This window comes from Mesocricetus auratus, unplaced genomic scaffold, assembly GCF_017639785.1.
Source record: "Mesocricetus auratus isolate SY011 unplaced genomic scaffold, BCM_Maur_2.0 Super-Scaffold_100014, whole genome shotgun sequence".
Lineage (NCBI taxonomy): Eukaryota > Metazoa > Chordata > Mammalia > Rodentia > Cricetidae > Mesocricetus > Mesocricetus auratus.
In genome coordinates this window covers 30,162,083-30,179,885 of record NW_024429197.1, presented here as the reverse complement: position 1 = coordinate 30,179,885, position 17,803 = coordinate 30,162,083, and the positions used below count along the sequence as shown (strand labels likewise).

Sequence of the window (17,803 nt, the reverse complement as noted above, 5' to 3'; positions counted from 1 at the left end):
ACAAACCAACAAAAAACCCAAAAAGTGAAAAGTTGGATAGCGTTAAGTTCCAAGGGTTTACTTCTGTGAGTTTGGGACATTGTATAAACTTGGGTAAAAATGTCAGTTTATGTATGAGCAGTACAGCTTTGACAAGCAGTTTTGTTTTTAGGTAAGGAATAGTCAATTCTACAAATGCTTTACTATAAAATAAATGCAAATGAATTGATATAAACTTCTTTTTTGATTTGTTTTTGAAACATTGTTTCTCTTCATGTTCCTGGCTGACCTGCAGCTTGAACTCATGGATCCCCCTGCCTTTGTCTCCCAAGTGCTGGGATTAAAGGCATGTGCCACCACCACTTGGCTTTTTTTTTCTCGCCCAGACAGCATTTCTCTGTATTGTTTTAGAGGCTGTCCTGTAACTTGATCTGTAGACCAGGCTGGACTTGAACTCACAGAGATCTGCCTGCCTCTGCCTCCCTAGTGCTGGGGTTAAAGGTGTGTGCCACCAATGCCTGACTATTTTTAAATTATGTGTATGTGTATGTCTGCATATGGGTATGATGTACACATGGCTGTGGAGGCCAGCAGAGGGTGTTGGATCCTCTGTAGCTGGAGTTACTGGTGGTTGTAAGCTTTCCCACATGGATGCTGAGAACAAAGTTCAGTCCTATGTAAGAGCAGTAAGTACATGCTCTTAACCATCATCTATCACCAGCCCATCTTATGTTTTTCTTAAACTGTTCCCAACAAAGCAAAGCTGTGTGGGCAAACCCAGCAGAAGGAAAGGAAGCAGTATGAGCTTGAGCTCAGTAAATGGTTTTTGTTACATGCTAGAATATTTGAACAATCAAGTCCACTGAAATTACCACAAACATTAGTAAGAAAGCAGGAGAGTGTGTATTACAAGAATAGTAGAGCAAAGAACATGTAGTTATGAATATCTTAATAAATGTTGACATTGTTAAGCTAATACTAAAAGGACATTAGCTAAAAAGTTCTGTCTTTGTCTCTGTCCTCAAAGATGGTTCAACTTTAGTAGCTCATTTTATATCCTCCAGGCATTAAGCGATTGACTATATTAGGACTGGAGAGATGGCTTAGTGGTTAAGGGCACTGACTGCTCTTCCAGAGGACCTGAATTTGAGTCTCAGCAACCACGTGGTAGCTCACAACTGTTTATCTCTCCAGTTCCAGAGGATCTGGTATCCTCTTCTGGCCTCCATGAATACTGTTTGGGATCCCAACATCTCTGTCAACAAAGACTTTTTTATCCTCTTAATCACCAAGTATTTGAAGAAATTGAAAATTGCGGAAAGTGACAAGTTGTTGTAGGGTTTTGTTTGTTTGCTGCCATCGAGCTATTTTTATAAGGACTGATGCTTTATTTAACATTTCATTTTCAGTCATTTTTATGCCCTAAATATATGAATTCTCAACAAATTAACTTCAGTGGGGAGCTGTCTTTCACAGAGAAGCAAAGTATTTTTCCCTTCAGTGTGTTAGTTTTGTTCAGATGCAGATGTCCGGTCGGCTGGGCTCATTCAGGAGCTGCTTTACCCTGCGCCTCTAGGATGTGTGTAATTCAGTTCACATTTTAATCTATATTGTCGAGGCTTTGAAAGTTGCTTAGCAGAGTTGAAATAATACTTTGATTTTCAAGGACTTACTAACTTGGTGGATGTGGCAGCCAGTATCAATAGTCCTTGTGTGTTCATCATATTACAAAAATAGTATTAAATTGAATTTTGTAACCTAATTAGATTTCCTAACTGTCTTTTTCTTTTTTCTGATAAATCTTGTTTTAGGAAACACACCTTTTGTAAAACATATTTTTTTCAGTTGCTTTTTAACACTAATTTATTTTTTACATTCCAATCCCAGTTCCCCCTCTTCTCCTCCTGCTCCCCTCTCCCCTCTCCCAGTGCTCCACGGAGAGGGTAAGGCCTCCCCTAGGAAGTCTACCAAGTCTGTCCCATCATCTTGTGAACAAGATATTTTTACATTGACTATTAGTATATGGTAGTAACAGACTGTAACTTGAGGTTTTGTGAGTAGTGGTGACTAGTCAGACAAATAGGCAAAAATATACATATATATATATATATTAAACTGTATCTTGGGTTTAAGATTCTAATTTGTTTGAAGGAAACTGAAACTAGACTAGATTTTCCAACCTTTAGGATAACATTTTTTTATCCTAGAGCCTGATACAGTAATGTAAGATTTTATAAAAATCTGATTCTGGACACTGATTCATATATTGGGTTCTAAAATGATAATGTATATTATGGTAGAGGTAGCTGGATAGCAGGGACGGGAGGATCTGTGGGTCTCAGTAGCCTGCTAGTCTAGTCTAATTGGTAAACCCCAGGCCTATGAGAGACCTTGTTTTAGAGGAGGCGGTTAGAGACCATGAAGGTTTTTCTCTGACCTCTACGTGCACACATGTGTATATGTACCCGACCACACATGCAAGTACACACATCTACACACACACAGTGTATACATATGCAGAAAACTTAAAAAAAAATACCACCCCTCACGGGCGGTGGTAACTCATACCTTTAATCCCAGCACTCTGAAGGCAGAGGTAGGCAGATCTCTGTGAGTTCAAGACCAGCCTGATCTATAAGAGTGAGTTCCAGGACAGGCTCTAAAGCTACACAGAAAACCCTGTCTCGGGAGAAACAAACAAACAAATAAACAAAAAAACAACAAACCACCTCTCCCTCCTGCAAAAAGTGACTTCGTTTGAAGTGTCTTACCATTTTCTGTTTTTGTATTGTGGCTGTCAACTGATTAAAACTTCTTGTTTACTGAATTTATGATAATACTCTTAGATTCTCAAACACAGTATATTTAAAACTTCTTTTGACTTCTGACCTTGAATTTTTTTAAAGGGTGAAACCACTTCATTATATTTCCTGGCTTGTTGGACATGAAGGCAAAGGCAGCATTCTTTCTTACCTCAGAAAAAAGCAAGTATTCAGATATTAAGCATTTCTGTAACAACATCTAAACAATAAACAGTAGGTTTTACCATGTATTCCACTGCTTTAGCTGCCATTAAGTCTGGAATCAAAATGATAATTATAGTGATAGTAATTACCTAGGTCATTTTAATAATATTTTTGAGGTTTCTTATAAGCTATTTTTTAGCTCATGTTGGAAATAATTACAAAGTTAAAAATTTATATATCAAATTAACAGTTGATTTCATACTTACCTAAGATTAGTTCTAATAAAGTAATGTGGATAAGTAAGTCAGTTATTTAAATGCTGTGACTCTATAGGGTTTCCAACCCAAAAGGTGAACTGTAGAAAAATGATATTGAACATGTGGAGTTAAGAAAAGTATATGCAGCTGGGCGATGTTGGTGCATGCCTTTAATCTCAGCACTCGGGAGGCAGAGGCAGATGGACCTATGAGTTTGAGGCCAACCTGGTCTACAGAGCGAGTTTCAGGACAGCAAAGGCCACCCAGAGACACTATCCCAACCCCCCATACAGCTGCATTAGTAGAGTGTGTCCTAATGCGTTTATGCAGCTGTTTCTTTTCTAACCAAACAATAGAAACAGAACTTTAGAATCCAGATCAATACTTTTAATTTCTTCTTCTTTTTTTTCTGTGTACTAATTTGAGGATGAAAAGTTTATAGATATACTATGTAAGATATCGTTGTGTTCCAGAACATTCGCAAAAGTTGAGAGGGCAGTTATTACTAAGAATTTTAATGGCATTAAGTATATGTGAGCCTTCTAGAATGTGAGCAGTGTGCTTTTTGATATGAGTAGCCATTCTTCTTACTGAGCAAATGGACTTGCAAATTCTTCATTTTGGTGTATACCCTCTGATTTAAGTTTTTGGTGTTATTTTAGCCAGGACACAATCTATTACCATTGCTGCTTTATTGGATAACCATGTAGGATAGCTTAAAGTCTCTAAGAACTCATTTGACATTCTGAGTTGGGTTATATTTTATTTGTTTTTCAAGACTTTTAGGAGACAGAATCAAAGATAATAAGTGAAATGTTTCCTAGTAACTGTATGTAATGGTTCACTTGTATGTTTTTATTTCATTTTTTTCATTAAGAATCACATTGACATCATGAAACTGCTTGTACAGTATCTGTGTGTCTTCCCATGAAACAGGAAAATATGACTGATGTTTGGTTCTGGTGACTTCTAAATGTACTGTAATTCCTAAAATTTGAACTTGAAAACTTACTGTTGTCGGAGATGATGCCACAACCCTGTAATCTCAGCTCTGGGGAGGCACAGGCAGTAGGATTGCTCAAGTTTAAGGCCAGTCAGGGCTATTGGTGTGAGAACTGCTCTCAAACAAACTAAACCCCTTTAATACTTAAAAGGGTTTGTGTATATCAAAAGCTCAGGTTCCAAAATTCTACACAGGAAGCTTGCTGACTTCGTTAATTTAAAGCCTTACTGATTAGGTTCATTTCCCCAACTGTAGGTGCTGGGCTCTTGCATTGTTTGGTGGAAATGGTGAGACAGGTTTTGAGCAAAATTCAACTTACTCAGTGTTCAGCATTTCTATTACATTGACTGATGAGGGGTATGAGCATTTTTATGAGGTAAGTAATCAAATGGAGGTAGTTTTCTTTTCTTTAGATACTGCTTTATACAAAAGACTAATGAAGTGTTCTGCTTCCAGGTTGCTCATACTGTCTTCCAGTATTTAAAAATGCTGCAGAAGCTAGGCCCAGAGAAAAGGTAATAAAATTTCTTAGAATGAAACTGAATTGATCTTGTACAATTTTGGTTTCAAACTGCCAACAGACATGCTTTAGTCCTACAAGATGATGTTCTGTCATTTCTTATTGTGCCCTTTATTGTCTCTGTATCCTGGCCCCTCTCCATCTGAGTGCTCTTTTTATTTTTATGCCTCTTTTATTATGAGTGATTGCAATGAGAAATTTTAATTTATCTTCTAATTGTCACGTTCTCTTTTACAGAGTTTTTGAAGAGATTCAGAAAATTGAGGATAATGAATTTCATTACCAAGAACAGGTATTAGAAGTCAAATTATTTTTGCATGTTATCTTTGAACACATTGGAACTGATGTGACCATTGTCCCGCTTTATGAAAGTGTCACTGGAATTTTAATTGTGCCTCTCAATATGGCTTTGACACTTTTGTTTCTAGCATTTAAGTTACAGGGTAAGACTAGGCCCACGACATAGATCATGATGTGTTACCATTTTTCTATGTAGTCACCTGTTTTGTCTATCCCTTTGATAAACGTTCAATGGAGAGTTTGCCATGGAATTCAGTAGTTTGGGAATTCAAATATTGTGAAGATATTTTACTAGGTAATCAATAGTAATTATCATGTGTAAATGTTAAAAACACTTGAGCAGTGACTATACATGATATTTTAAATATCTGTAATAACTATATTGTGATTTTGGTGGGTGACAGTCATACACGTTGCTCATATTACCTTGTGTACTACTGATATTGATACTTATATTAATTTATCTTTACACGGTACTAGGGATTGAATTTAGACCTTTTGCATGTTAGGGAGGTACTCTACCACTAAGCCATGTATGCAGCCCCTGATAGTCAGAATGAAAAATCATAGATTAATTAAGATATGTAATTTCTTCCCAACCAAACTTGGGTTTCCCTGATTTTGTTCACTGATATAAGGGCCCTAGTTATGAGAACTCTGATTTATAGCTAGTCAGACCATCTGAAAAAGATGGCTTTTTTGATGGATTACCAGAGTGTTCTCTCAATGTATACCATAAGTAGGGAAGATGCAAGTTCACGAGGAAGACTGCAGAAGCCCCCATTACTATTGACTCCTCTGTAGTGTGTTTTCTATCCTTGAAGCTTTCTAAAAGTGAAATGAAGCAGAAAGGCTGCAGTGAGTCACCTGAGCCCCTAGAGGGTCCTGCATGCACTTTTCCCTGTAAGTAGATTGATTGATACAGAGTTGGTACCCAAAAGTCCTGTCCAGCCACCTTACCAGGAGTGTGTTTTCCCATCAGCTGTGGTGGCAAACATGGCAGTCAGAATCACAAGGGGAGGTACCAGAGTGAGCATTTGTGTACTACAGCTATAGGTGACACCCAGATTCCTATAGGTTAAGAATGAATCCCCCCTCGCGCCTCTAGTTAATCATTAGCAGGGCATCTCAAGATAAACATTAATGACATCTTCATTATGTCATAGCTCCTCATCCTTTTCTCTCTTCACACTTCTTTCCTAACCTTCACCAAGAAGGCAAATAGGAATGCCTTTTCGAAGTAATATTTTTTTTTAAATTTTATTTTCCAGTTTAAATTTAGATAAGAAACGAGGTTGCTTCACAAGTCAGTTCCAGGTCCCTCTCCCATTCCCTCCCCTCCTCCCGTGCCTCCCCCTCCCCTCCCATACCCCCCCCCCCCCGTTATCCCCTCATTTCCCCAGGGAGGGTGAGGCCCTCCATGGGGGTGTGCATAGTCTGTCATTTCATATAGGGCAGGGCCTAGACCCTTCCCCAAGAGTTCAGGGTGAGAGTGCACCTCACATTGTTCTATGGGAGTCCAAAGTCCGTGTGTATACTTGGGATGGGTACTGATCTGCTGCCCAAGGCTCAATAGATTCCCTAGGCCTCCTCACTGACATCCAGATTCAGGGGGTCTTGATCAGTCCCATGCTGGATTCCCAGGCTGATGACACTTGGACTCAGTGTGCTTCATAAGTCAAATGTTTGACCTAGAGCTTTTAAAATTTTTTTGTAAAATTTTTTTTGTTGCGTGTATGTGATAGCGCACATCTGGAGGTGAGAGGACAGTTTGTAGGAATTGAACAATTTCTGCCATCTGGGTATTAAGTGCAGGTCGTTAGGTTTGGTGGTAAGTGCTTTTACCTGCTCAGTTATCTTGTTGTCTCCTAGAATGTCAGTAAAGATTATCTTTGTTGGCAGGAAAGTATGACCAATAATGTAGCAATTAATGGAAGGCAGTTGAATGAATGACTTCAGTAGAAAAGTTTATAGAAGACAAAGCAGTTGAAGGGTGTGTATTAGCAAACGTTAGAGCAGCTGTGGAGGGATCTGAATCCTTGGGCATAGCTAGGAATGGGAGATGTCACAGCTGCTCTGAAAATGTTTGTCAGTTTCCTCAAAAACTAAACAGAGTTAACATTTGAACTAGCTAACTAGAGAATTGGGAACATTGATTCCCACAAACTTATGTACACAGGTGCATAACAGCATCATTCATTATAGCCCCAAAGTAAAAATAACTTCATAAACCATTGAATAAAAAAATGAAGCAAAATATTTTTGTTAGGGAATATTATTCAGCCATAAAGGATTGATTTTATATTACAACATGGATGGACCTTTGAAATGTTATGTTTAATGAAAGAAACCAGACACTGAACGGTAAATGAGACTATTTTGTTGCAGGATATTTGATCACACTGTGAACCCTGAGATTGCTCCATTTACTGGAAAAACCTGTTTCTAGTTGTGGTGTGTCTCAGCCCTGGAACACACCTTTAATCCAAGAACTTTCTGCTTGAATATTGTAAACAGGGTTAAATAAAGTCAACCATAGGTCAAGAGGTAGAGTAAACAAGTAGTTGACAGGGAGTGAACAAGAAAAAAACCATGGAGAGTAAGAGGGAGTCAGGAGGACAGATAGAGATGCACAGGAAATTGAAGGGAGTTTGAGACATCGTAGGAAAAAAGAGGTCAGGGACTTCAGTGGAGGAGGAAGGTCAGCCAGGCGCTTTCTCTGCCTCTCTGAGCTTGCTGGCATCTGCCTCCCGAGTCTTTATTGGTAAAGTCAAATGATTGAGATTTTGCTAAAAACAAATTTAGAGGAACAGAACACAGATGATAGATGATGGTCATCTATAGATGGTGTACTGAGGGCAGTGAGTATTCAGTACTATAAGCTTGGGGAATGATGAAAGTGTTTGGAACTTAGTGATCATGATGGGATAGTTTTGTAAATATAAAAACTATTGGTTTATAGACTTTAAAAGGATAGATTTTTTGGTTTATTGATTACAGTTTCCAATGTTAAATCTAAAATTATAACTAAAAACTCTGTGTACATATTTTCCTTTGTGATGCTAGAGATTAAACCCTTGCCATACATTTTACCAGTACCTCGTCTATTGCTTTTGCATCGTAGATCAGCTTTGAGGTAGGGTCTGTTTGTCAGAGCAAGTGATTTTAAGTGCTCAGGTTTCTACCATGTTGGTTAGAACAGTTGCATTACAAGGAAGAAGCTGCCAAAAATAACTTATTAAAAAGGTAAAACAGGGCTGGAGAGATGACTCAGAGGTTAGGAGCAATGGCTGTTCTTCCAGAGTCTTGAGTTCAATTCCCAGCAACCACATAATGGCTCATAACCATCTATAATGAGATCTGGTGCCCTCTTCTGGTATTCAGGCATACATGCAGGCAGAATACTATATATGCAATAAATTAATAAATCTTAAAAGAAATTAAAAGGTAAAACAGAGTCAGACCTGATGGCATGACCCTATATTCCTAACTACTGTGGAGGCTGAGTCAGGAAGATTCGAAGTTCAAGGCCTGCGTAGGCTACTGAGTGAGTTAAAGGCTATCCTTAGTGTGACTCTTGTCTCAAAATAAAGTAAAAACAGAGTTTGGGTATGTAGTAGTTATTTTTTCTATTGCTGTGATAAAATACCAGCACCAAGACAACTTATAAAAGAGAGCATTTAGTTGACTTATGGTTCCAGAGGGTTAGTTAGAGTCCATGATGGAGGATGGCTGCATCTAAGAGCTCACACCTCAAACTGCAAGCAGGAGGCCAAGACTGCACAGGGGGTGGCGGTGGCAGAGGTGGTATGCTTTCGGGAGCTTAAGCCCACCTCAGTAACACACCTCCTCGTCTAACCCTCCTAATCCCCAAGTAGTTCCAGTTGGACACCAAGTATTCAAACATGAGCCTATGGGGGCCATTCTCATTCAGACCACCACAGTGTGGTGGGGTCTGCAGTAAACACTTGAGTTGATTGTTTTGTTTTTTGCTTTTTTTCCTGGAAAACTAGTTCTACCCTATAAAGAACTGGCCATTTTTCTTATTTTACTTTTAAATTGAGATAACTTACTGATTAATATAACTTCTTAGAAATTTTTTTATACAGTATAATAAATGTCCATTTTTTAGTACAGTGTGATTTTAATACATGTATACAATGTGTAATGTTGAGATCAGAGTAATTGGTATATCTGTTAGCAAACCATTGATGTATATTTAGGGAGTGTTTAAATTCCTTTTTTTTTTTTTTTTTTTTTTTTTTTGTCCTGGCTATTTTGAAGAATTTATTGTTCCCCATAGTTACCCTGCTGTTCTGCAGAGCACTGTCACTACTCTTGTCCTGTGGGGCCTGTGCCTGTTGGCTGCTCTCTCCAGCCCTGCCTTCTCCTATTGACACCCACTCGTCTACTTCCTACTTGTCACTATTATCTAATGACACATTGTAGTTTGACTCATCTTGCAAATGCTTTTTAACTGGTACTGCTTCAGTCTTGAGTCCCCATCTTTATAGACATAGTAGTCATGTTGGGCACTTGACAGAGTTCAGTGTGGGGCTGGGCTGCTCTCATGAAGAGGTTGGTGTGACTGGAGCAGAGTAGTTGGTCTTGGGCTGGGGTAGCACTTTGCAAGTGAAGCTTCCTGGCACTGCAGCATGGGGTGACTCTCTTGGAGTCCTGAGCCACTCAAATGCTTCTGCCTCATGTGTGTGTTGTGATGGACTAAGGACAGCAATGGTGGCTCTTGCATGAAATGATAACGACTATGCCTCGTTACAGACAGATCCTGTGGAGTATGTGGAGAACATGTGTGAGAACATGCAGCTGTACCCACTTCAGGACTTCCTCACCGGGGATCAGCTTCTGTTCGAGTACAAGCCAGAAGTAAGGAGCAGTCCAATTTAGAACTAGCTTTAGGAATGAGGCAGCGAAAAACTGTAGAGTTGTCTTTAAGAACTGTGAGAATGGAGAGAATGATAAGTTTAGTTTAGGCCATCTTTTCTGTGCTTTGGAGACAATGTCATATATCCTAGGCTGGCCTCACACTTGCTCTGTAATTGAAGATGACCCTGAACTCCTGATTCTTCTGCTTCTCCCAGGTGCCAAGTTCATGTGGTACCTCTGTCAGATACAGGGCCTCTTGCATGCTAGGCAAGCACTCATATAATGAATTACATTTCCAACCCCATTATCTTTAATATAAAGGATGAGAAGTTTTCAAGTACTAAGGCACTTAAAATAGTTAAGGCATTTTCTAAGATTTATTTCTAAGCATTCTTTTAAAAAATTGCCTAGCCTACTTTTAATTGGAAATCCAGGACTGTTAAAAATCTTAAAATTTGGGCAGGCATGGTGGCACACACCTTTAATCCCAGCACTCAGGGAGCAGAAGTAGTCAGATCTCTGTGACTTCAAGGCTAGCCTGGTCTACATAGTGAATCCAGGATATCCAGGGCTATTACACATAGAAACTGTCTTGAAAGGAAAAAAAATTAATACTTAATATATTTACAAGGAAAATGTAAGAGTCCCTCAATTAGAAACAAATTGCTTATGGGCTTGGCCTGATGGCACAGGCTTATAATTAGAGTTGTTTGGGAGGCTGGGCTAGAGGATCTCAAGCTCAAGTCTCAAGTCTGTATGAGCGGCAGGTGGAGACCCTGTTTCAAACTAAAAAATTGAAAGAAGCTTTGGGATGTAATGCAGTGGAGGAGGATTTGCCTAACATGCATGCACAAGGTCCTAGGTTTAATCCCCAGGGCTACAAGGATTAAAAAGACTTGCATATAATGTTGTGTGCAATGAGCAGCAGTTCCTCCACTTGTGGGAACTAGTCAAGAGCAAGCACCTTCCTATAAGGTAGCTTATGTGCGTCTGGGGTAGTTTGCCCTCAGTGAACATTTGTTAGTGTTAGTGTCTGGAGATACTTTGGGACAGTCAGGGATGGGGTATAAGGTACTCCTAGGACCTAGTGGATAGAAGCCTAAGATTATAGAAACCATCTTAAAATGCACAAGATAGGACCCAACAATGAAGAGTTATGTTACACACTGCTTTCTGCCACCTAGTGATAATGCAGTAAGTTACAGACCTACTTATTTATGCTAGTCCCATTAGAGTGTGAGGGGCCAGGTGAGCAGCGTTTAAAGCACCATGAGGACACAATATTTGATTTTTGTCAATTATATCTCAATGAAAGTAAAAATAAGCTTTTTGAAATAGTAGTAAGCTTAAGGAGTTTTATAAATTAGGAGGTTCATGAATTAGAAACAGTTCATTGACATCAAGACACTAGGGTAACAATGCAACCTTTTTTTTTTTGGTATTTACGAGACAGGGTTTCTCTGTATTGTTTTGGAGGCTGTTGGTCCAGCCTGGCCTTGAACGCAACTGTTTTTTTTTTTTTTTAACAAGAGTGTATTTACTTAAATTGTTACTGTTTATATTTCCCTTCCCTTCTCTCATGTCACTTCCTGTCTCCTTTGTTAGGTCATTGCTGAAGCTCTTAATAAGCTGGTTCCTCAGAAGGCAAACCTAGTTCTTCTGTCTGGTGCTAATGAGGGAAGATGTGACCTCAAGGAGAAGTGGTTTGGGACTCAGTACAGCATAGAAGGTAAGAGACTGATGAAGTCTATCTGACTCAGCTGGGGATTCTTAAAAAAGATTATTATGTATGTGTTCATCTGTACATGTATGTGTTTATGTGCAATCATTTATGTGGATACCTGCGGAAGCCAGAAGGTGTCAGATCCCAAGGAACCAGAGTTTTAGGTAGTTGTGAGCTGCTGTGTGGGTACATATATAATATTTTAATTTTTATTAATTTTATAGACAGGGCCTCACTTTGTAGCCCTGGCTGACCTTAGACTTATTATATAGACCAGGATTGCTACCTTTTTTTTAGACAGGGTCTTTCTACATTAGCTCTGGCTATCCTAGACTCCCTATCTATGTAGACCAGGATGGCCTCAAACTCACAGAGATCTGTTTACCCCTGCCTCAGAGTGCTGTCTTATGGTTTCTCTCGTCTTCACTATGCTTTCACAAAACTCGACAAACATGGTCTTTTCTGTCACAGTAATACTCCACTCCTCGTACCATAGTTAGGGTTTCTGTTATGATAAAACATCATGACCTAAAAAGCAACTTGAGAAGGAAAGGGTTTATTTTTTCTTACAGCTCTCAGGTCACACTCCATCACCAAGGGAAGTCAAGGCAGGAATTTGAGGATGCTGCTTATTGGCTTTCTCAGCCTGCTTTCTTATAGCACCCAGGATCACCAGCCAGGGGTGGCACCACCCACAGTGAGCTGGGTCTTCCCATATCAATCATCAATCAAGAAAATACTTCATAGACCTTCCTAGAGGCAAATATGGATGAAGGCATTTTCTCAATTAAGATTATCTCTTCCTAGATATGTCTATGTTCATGTCAAGTTGACAAAAACCAACCAGGGTACTGGCTTCAAACTCACAGAGATCTGCCTGCCTCTGCTACCTGAGTGCTGGGATTAAAGGAGTGTACCAGTATGGTTGGCAAAACATATAAGTTTTTAAAAATTTATTTTGAAACAAACATACTTTGTGAGCAGTTCTTTTATGCTATATACTATATATTTGAATTAGTGAAAATATCCTACTTGATTGGTTATTTGGTAGGTAGACTTTTTTTTTTTTAACTTTGTTATTCATTGATATTACTTACTGTTTTTAGACAAAGTCTTGCTGTGTAGGTCTGGCTGGTCTGGAACTCAGAATTTCCTGCCTTCATCTCCAAGTGCACTGCAGCCCTTGGTTTCACTTTGTTTTAGAGCAGCAGTTCTCTGTCTGTGGGTTGTGACCCCTTTGGGGGTTGGACAGAACTTTCACAGGACCATCTGAAAACATAGATACTTATATTATGATCCACAATAATAGCAAAATTACAGTTGTAAAGTAGCAATGAAAATAATTTTATGGTTAGGAGTCAACACAACATGAAGAACTGTATTAAAGGGTCACAGCATTAGGAAGGATGGGAACCATTGTTTTAGAGAAATGTGTCTCTGGATGCGTAACTGTCTAGCTCCTGCTCTATGCAAACGAAAATACCAAACTATTCTTCAAATACACACACACACACACACACACACACACACACACACACACACACACACACACACACACAGAGAGAGAAGAAAGAAAGAAAGAAAAAGGAAAGAGAACACTTGTCTGACTTCACTGTACATGTGTGTCACTCGGCACATACTTATAATCCCAGTACCCAGGAACCCAAGGCAGAAGGAACTCCAGTAATGAGACTCTTCTCCAACACTGAAGAGGGAAGAGGTACAGGAAGAAAGACTGATGCTGAACCAGAGTCTGCTAGGTCCCTTTGACTAGTGAGTTTCTAGGTTTTGTAACTATGCCTGAGGAGAAATTTAGTAGTAAAGGCCAGTTGATGGCTGGTTTGTTAAGAGATTTCTTCCCCATCCCCTCCCCCCTAAGATAGGGTTTCTCTGTGAAACAGTCTTGGCTGTCCTGGAACTCATTCTAGATCATGATGACTTTAAACTCACAGAGATCCCCCTGCCTCTGCCTCCTGAGTTCTGGGACTAAAGGTGTGCGCCACCACCGCCTGGCTTTGTTAAGAGATTTCTAAGCATTGCATTATTTGTTGGATCCATCTGTTTTCCTCTCTACAGATGTTGAAAACTCTTGGGCTGAACTGTGGAAGACTAATTTTGACTTAAATCCAGATCTTCATCTTCCAGCTGAAAACAAGTACATAGGTCAGTAAAATAGTATTCATTGTATATGTCGATCCATGTGCTAATAAAACACAGCTATGGAGTACATGGTGTTCACAAATGAATTAATATTTTAGGACATCAGCAGTATTCTGGGGTGGGAATTACTATTTTCTTTGTTTTCCAGTGGAGAAAAAGCAAATTTAGAAATGCAAAGTGACTTATCCGAGTCACTGGAGGAACCAGGCTCCTAATATTCATAGCTGATCCTTTCATAGGAAGAAACTTTAGAAGGTTGTGAAATCAGGTCCAGCCAGATAACTTAGCAAGTAAAAGTGCTTGCCACTGAGTCTGACCTGAGTTCCACCCCTGGATTCCATATGGTGGAAGGAGAGAACCAATTCCTACAAGTTGTCCCCGTCCCCACCTTTCCCCTCCCCAATAAGCAAATAAATGTATTAAAGAGAAGATGAATTGGGAAGTCAACATAATAGGTTTGCGTTTGCTGTGGTGAGTGCTGAAAACTTATAAAGTCTATGTGAATAGACAATAGCCAAATGTTTAATTGCATATAGAAAAGGTATCATTTCAAAACATTTTGTTCTAAATAGGCATGTATCTGCAGACCTGTCTATTAGCTTGCATTAGCAAATATATTTCTGAGTTTCAGTGAGAAGCTTAAAATCAGGAGGTTTTACAAAGTTTGTAACTATAGTTTATTTAGGACACCTTCCTTCCCAGCAGTTCCAGGCATCATCCATGTCCATAAGAGATGAAAGAAGACACTCCCATCCATGTCCTTGCACCCTCACAGCAGCACTAGACACAAGAGTCATGAGGTCAATGAACCAAACTGGTACATGCATACCTTAGAATACTATTCAGTCATGTAAAGAAAGGAAGCATTCATTAGTTGTGATGAGTCTTTAAAGTACTGTGTCAAGGGGCTGGAGGATTGACTCAGTGGTTAAGAGCACTTGTTGCTCTTGCAGAGGACCAGGGTTGAGTTGCCAACACCCACATGGCTTGAGTTTCATGGTTGTGACTGATCATGTGGGTGCTGGGAACTGAATCCTGATCTTCTGGGAGAACAAACAGCCAGTGCCCTTAACCATCTGTCTAGCCCCATTTTTAATGAATACATTATATGCATCTTTTATTCTCCATTTTCTTTAAATTAACTCTTATCTTTTACCTAATTAACATGTTAACTAAACAGTTTTCCATTTGAATAGATAAGTAAGGCTTTATTTACCAGTACTGTTTGGTAACCTTTCCAAGTCCTTAAGATTGGCAAAAGATATACTTACTGAAGAATATATTCATTCAAAGATTGAGTTACATAAGTACCTGACTCAAAGGCCACCTTCTCCTATGTAACAATTACTTGAGACAGGGACTGAAGCTGAATGTACAGAGATAAGAATGTATTGTTGGGAATTAGACATTTTTAGTTTTCATCTAATGTAAGGCCAAGTGTACATTGTATTCCAATATTTGAAAAATGATTACTCTTTTGTTCTTTTTAGCCACGGACTTTACATTGAAGCCTTTTGATTGCCCTGAAACCGAATACCCCGCTAAAATTGTGAATACTCCACAAGGTTGCCTGTGGTATAAGAAAGACAACAAATTCAAAATCCCCAAAGGTAAACCTGCCCTCTAAAGGAATGCAGTAGGGAATCTTTCTCTTGTGTGGCAGCCTTTCTGTTCCTGCTGCCTGCTTCCTTCCGTCACGTTCACTTTGAAGCCTCTTTCTCACTTACAGATTGATGGTGTGCCCCTGTGCTTACAGCAGTGTGTGCACAGTCCGCTCTCCAGGAAGTACAAATCCGGCTCTAGGGTTGGTGGGATGGCTCAACAGCTAAAGGCACTTGATACCAAGCCTGATGTCCCGGCTTTTGATCGCCAGGAACTGCATAGTGGGAGGAGAGAACCAGATTCTAAGACTTGTCCTCTGACTCTCACACATGTGTACACACACACACACTGAAAATAAAAAAATTCAATTCTAGAGATTGCTTTTAAGTATCTTTCCTCCCAGAAAAACGAAATTAGAACCAGATATTTGACTATCTTAAAGGATTGATTATATTATTTGAACATAGTTTAAAAACAGAATAAGATATGGCGAAAATTATTCCTAGGTATAATAGAAAGTCTAATCCAGAGTTGTAATGTGAAATCTTCCCCAGATGCTTATTTCTGCCCTTTGCTTTTAGTATAAGCATGTGTAGTATGGAGCTAAACAGACTCCTTAAATTCCTTATCTTTTAAGTGATGGTCCGAATTATGTTGTTCTTGTGTGTGTCTTGGAATCATAGTCTGAGACTGCCATTTAATCAGTGTCCTGACCCTTGACACAGCCTCCCTTTCACCTTCTTCTCCATGCCCCCTTTCTCCAAAACTTCACTCAATATATAATCCAGGCTGGTCTCCAAATGGTGGCCCCCCTGCCTCAGCCTCCCAGGTTTGGGGATTTATGCTGTGCCATTATAGCTCAAATGGTTTATTAAGAATATAGAAATAGGCTGGGCATTGGTGGTGCACGCCTTTAATCCCAGCACTCGGGAGGCAGGCGGATCTCTGTGAGTTCGAGGCCAGCCTGGTCTACAGAGCAGCCTCCAAAACAATACAGAGAAACCCTGTCTCGAAAAACCAAAAAAAGAAAAAAAAAAAAAAGAATATAGAAATAAATTGGGTGGTGGTGGTGCACACCTTTAATCCCAGCACTCAGGAGGCAGAGGCAGGTGGGTCTCTGTGAGTTCGAGGCCAGCCTGGTCTATAAGAGCTAGTTCCAGGACAGCCTCCAAAACTACAAAGAAACCCTGTTGTCCCCCACCCTCCACCTGGCCCAAACAAAAGAATCTAGAAATAGTAATTGTCATTTTTTCAACTTCGTTAAAACAAACAAAACTCTTTTTTTTTTTTTTTTTTTGGTTTTTCGAGACAGGGTTTCTCTGTGGCTTTGGATGCTGTCCTGGAACTCACTTTGTAGACCAGGCTGGCCTCGAACTCACAGAGATCCGCCTGCCTCTGCCTCCCGAGTGCTAGGATTAAAGGCGTGCGCCACCACCGCCCGGCGGTTTACAAACAAAACTCTTGTTCTGACTTCTGTGAACACTGAGTTGCTTGCTTAATGTTCCTAACATGTATACCTGTCTGAAGTTACTGATAAAAGTGGTTATTCATGTCTGATATTCCCATAGGTTAAAGTGTACCTCCGATGATACTTTATTAGGAATGGTAGAAAATACCCTTTTAAAGCTTTAAGAATAAAAATAAACTATGCAGGGACAAAAGAGACTAAACATGTAATGAAGCTTTAGGTACTAGTTTATTTAGACTTTAAAAGCCACATTAGGGGAAAATAGTAGGCGTTAAAATATTTGCATCTCTGACCTTCTGTGTTTTATCCATGGTCTTTTTCTTCCAGCCTATATACGTTTCCATCTGATCTCACCTTTGATACAGAAGTCTGCAGCAAAGTAAGTTGTTGGATTTTTGTTGTTGTTATTGTTATTTTTTTCCTCAAAAAAGAAGAAAAAAAAGCTGTTGACTGTGCTGGCTAGCTTTATGTCAACTTGCACAAGCTAGAGGTTTTTTTTAGAAGAGGGAACCTCAATTGAGTAAATGCCCCTACTACATTGGCCTGAGGGAAAGCCTGTGGTCCATTTTCTTGATTGACATTTGATGTGAGCAGTGCCCTCCTGGGCTGGAGGTCCTGGGTTCTCTAAGAAGGCAGGCTGAGCAAGCCATGAGGAGCACCCTCTATGGCCTCTGCATCAGCTCCTGCCTCCTTGTTCCTGCCCTGCTGACTTCATTTGATGATGCACAGTGATGTGGAAGCGTAAGCCAAGTAAACCCTTTCCTTCCCAAGTTGCTTTTGGTCATGGTGTTTGTCACAACATCAATGACCCTAACTAAGAAGTTGGTGCCAGGAGTGGAGCATTGCTGTGACAGACTGGACAATGTTTTGGGGAGGATTGTGGAAGGACTGTAGAAGTCCTAGAGTGTTCAAAGCTTGGTGAGCTGTTGTGGGAACTTGGA

The 17,803-nt window shown here is 39.7% G+C and overlaps 1 protein-coding gene across 2 annotated transcripts in view; it reads left to right on the top strand.

Moving 5' to 3' along the window:
- Nucleotides 1–17,803, top strand: part of Nrdc (nardilysin convertase) — a 63,508-nt gene that overhangs the window by 34,412 nt on the left and 11,293 nt on the right. For both annotated transcript variants that reach the window (XM_040756982.1, XM_040756983.1), the window contains 9 exons: nucleotides 2,886–2,963; nucleotides 4,461–4,581; nucleotides 4,662–4,720; nucleotides 4,963–5,017; nucleotides 9,805–9,909; nucleotides 11,515–11,638; nucleotides 13,709–13,795; nucleotides 15,283–15,402; nucleotides 17,190–17,241. In XM_040756982.1, the coding sequence (XP_040612916.1) occupies nucleotides 2,886–2,963; nucleotides 4,461–4,581; nucleotides 4,662–4,720; nucleotides 4,963–5,017; nucleotides 9,805–9,909; nucleotides 11,515–11,638; nucleotides 13,709–13,795; nucleotides 15,283–15,402; nucleotides 17,190–17,241 (801 nt within the window). The remainder of the gene's footprint in view (nucleotides 1–2,885; nucleotides 2,964–4,460; nucleotides 4,582–4,661; nucleotides 4,721–4,962; nucleotides 5,018–9,804; nucleotides 9,910–11,514; nucleotides 11,639–13,708; nucleotides 13,796–15,282; nucleotides 15,403–17,189; nucleotides 17,242–17,803) is intronic.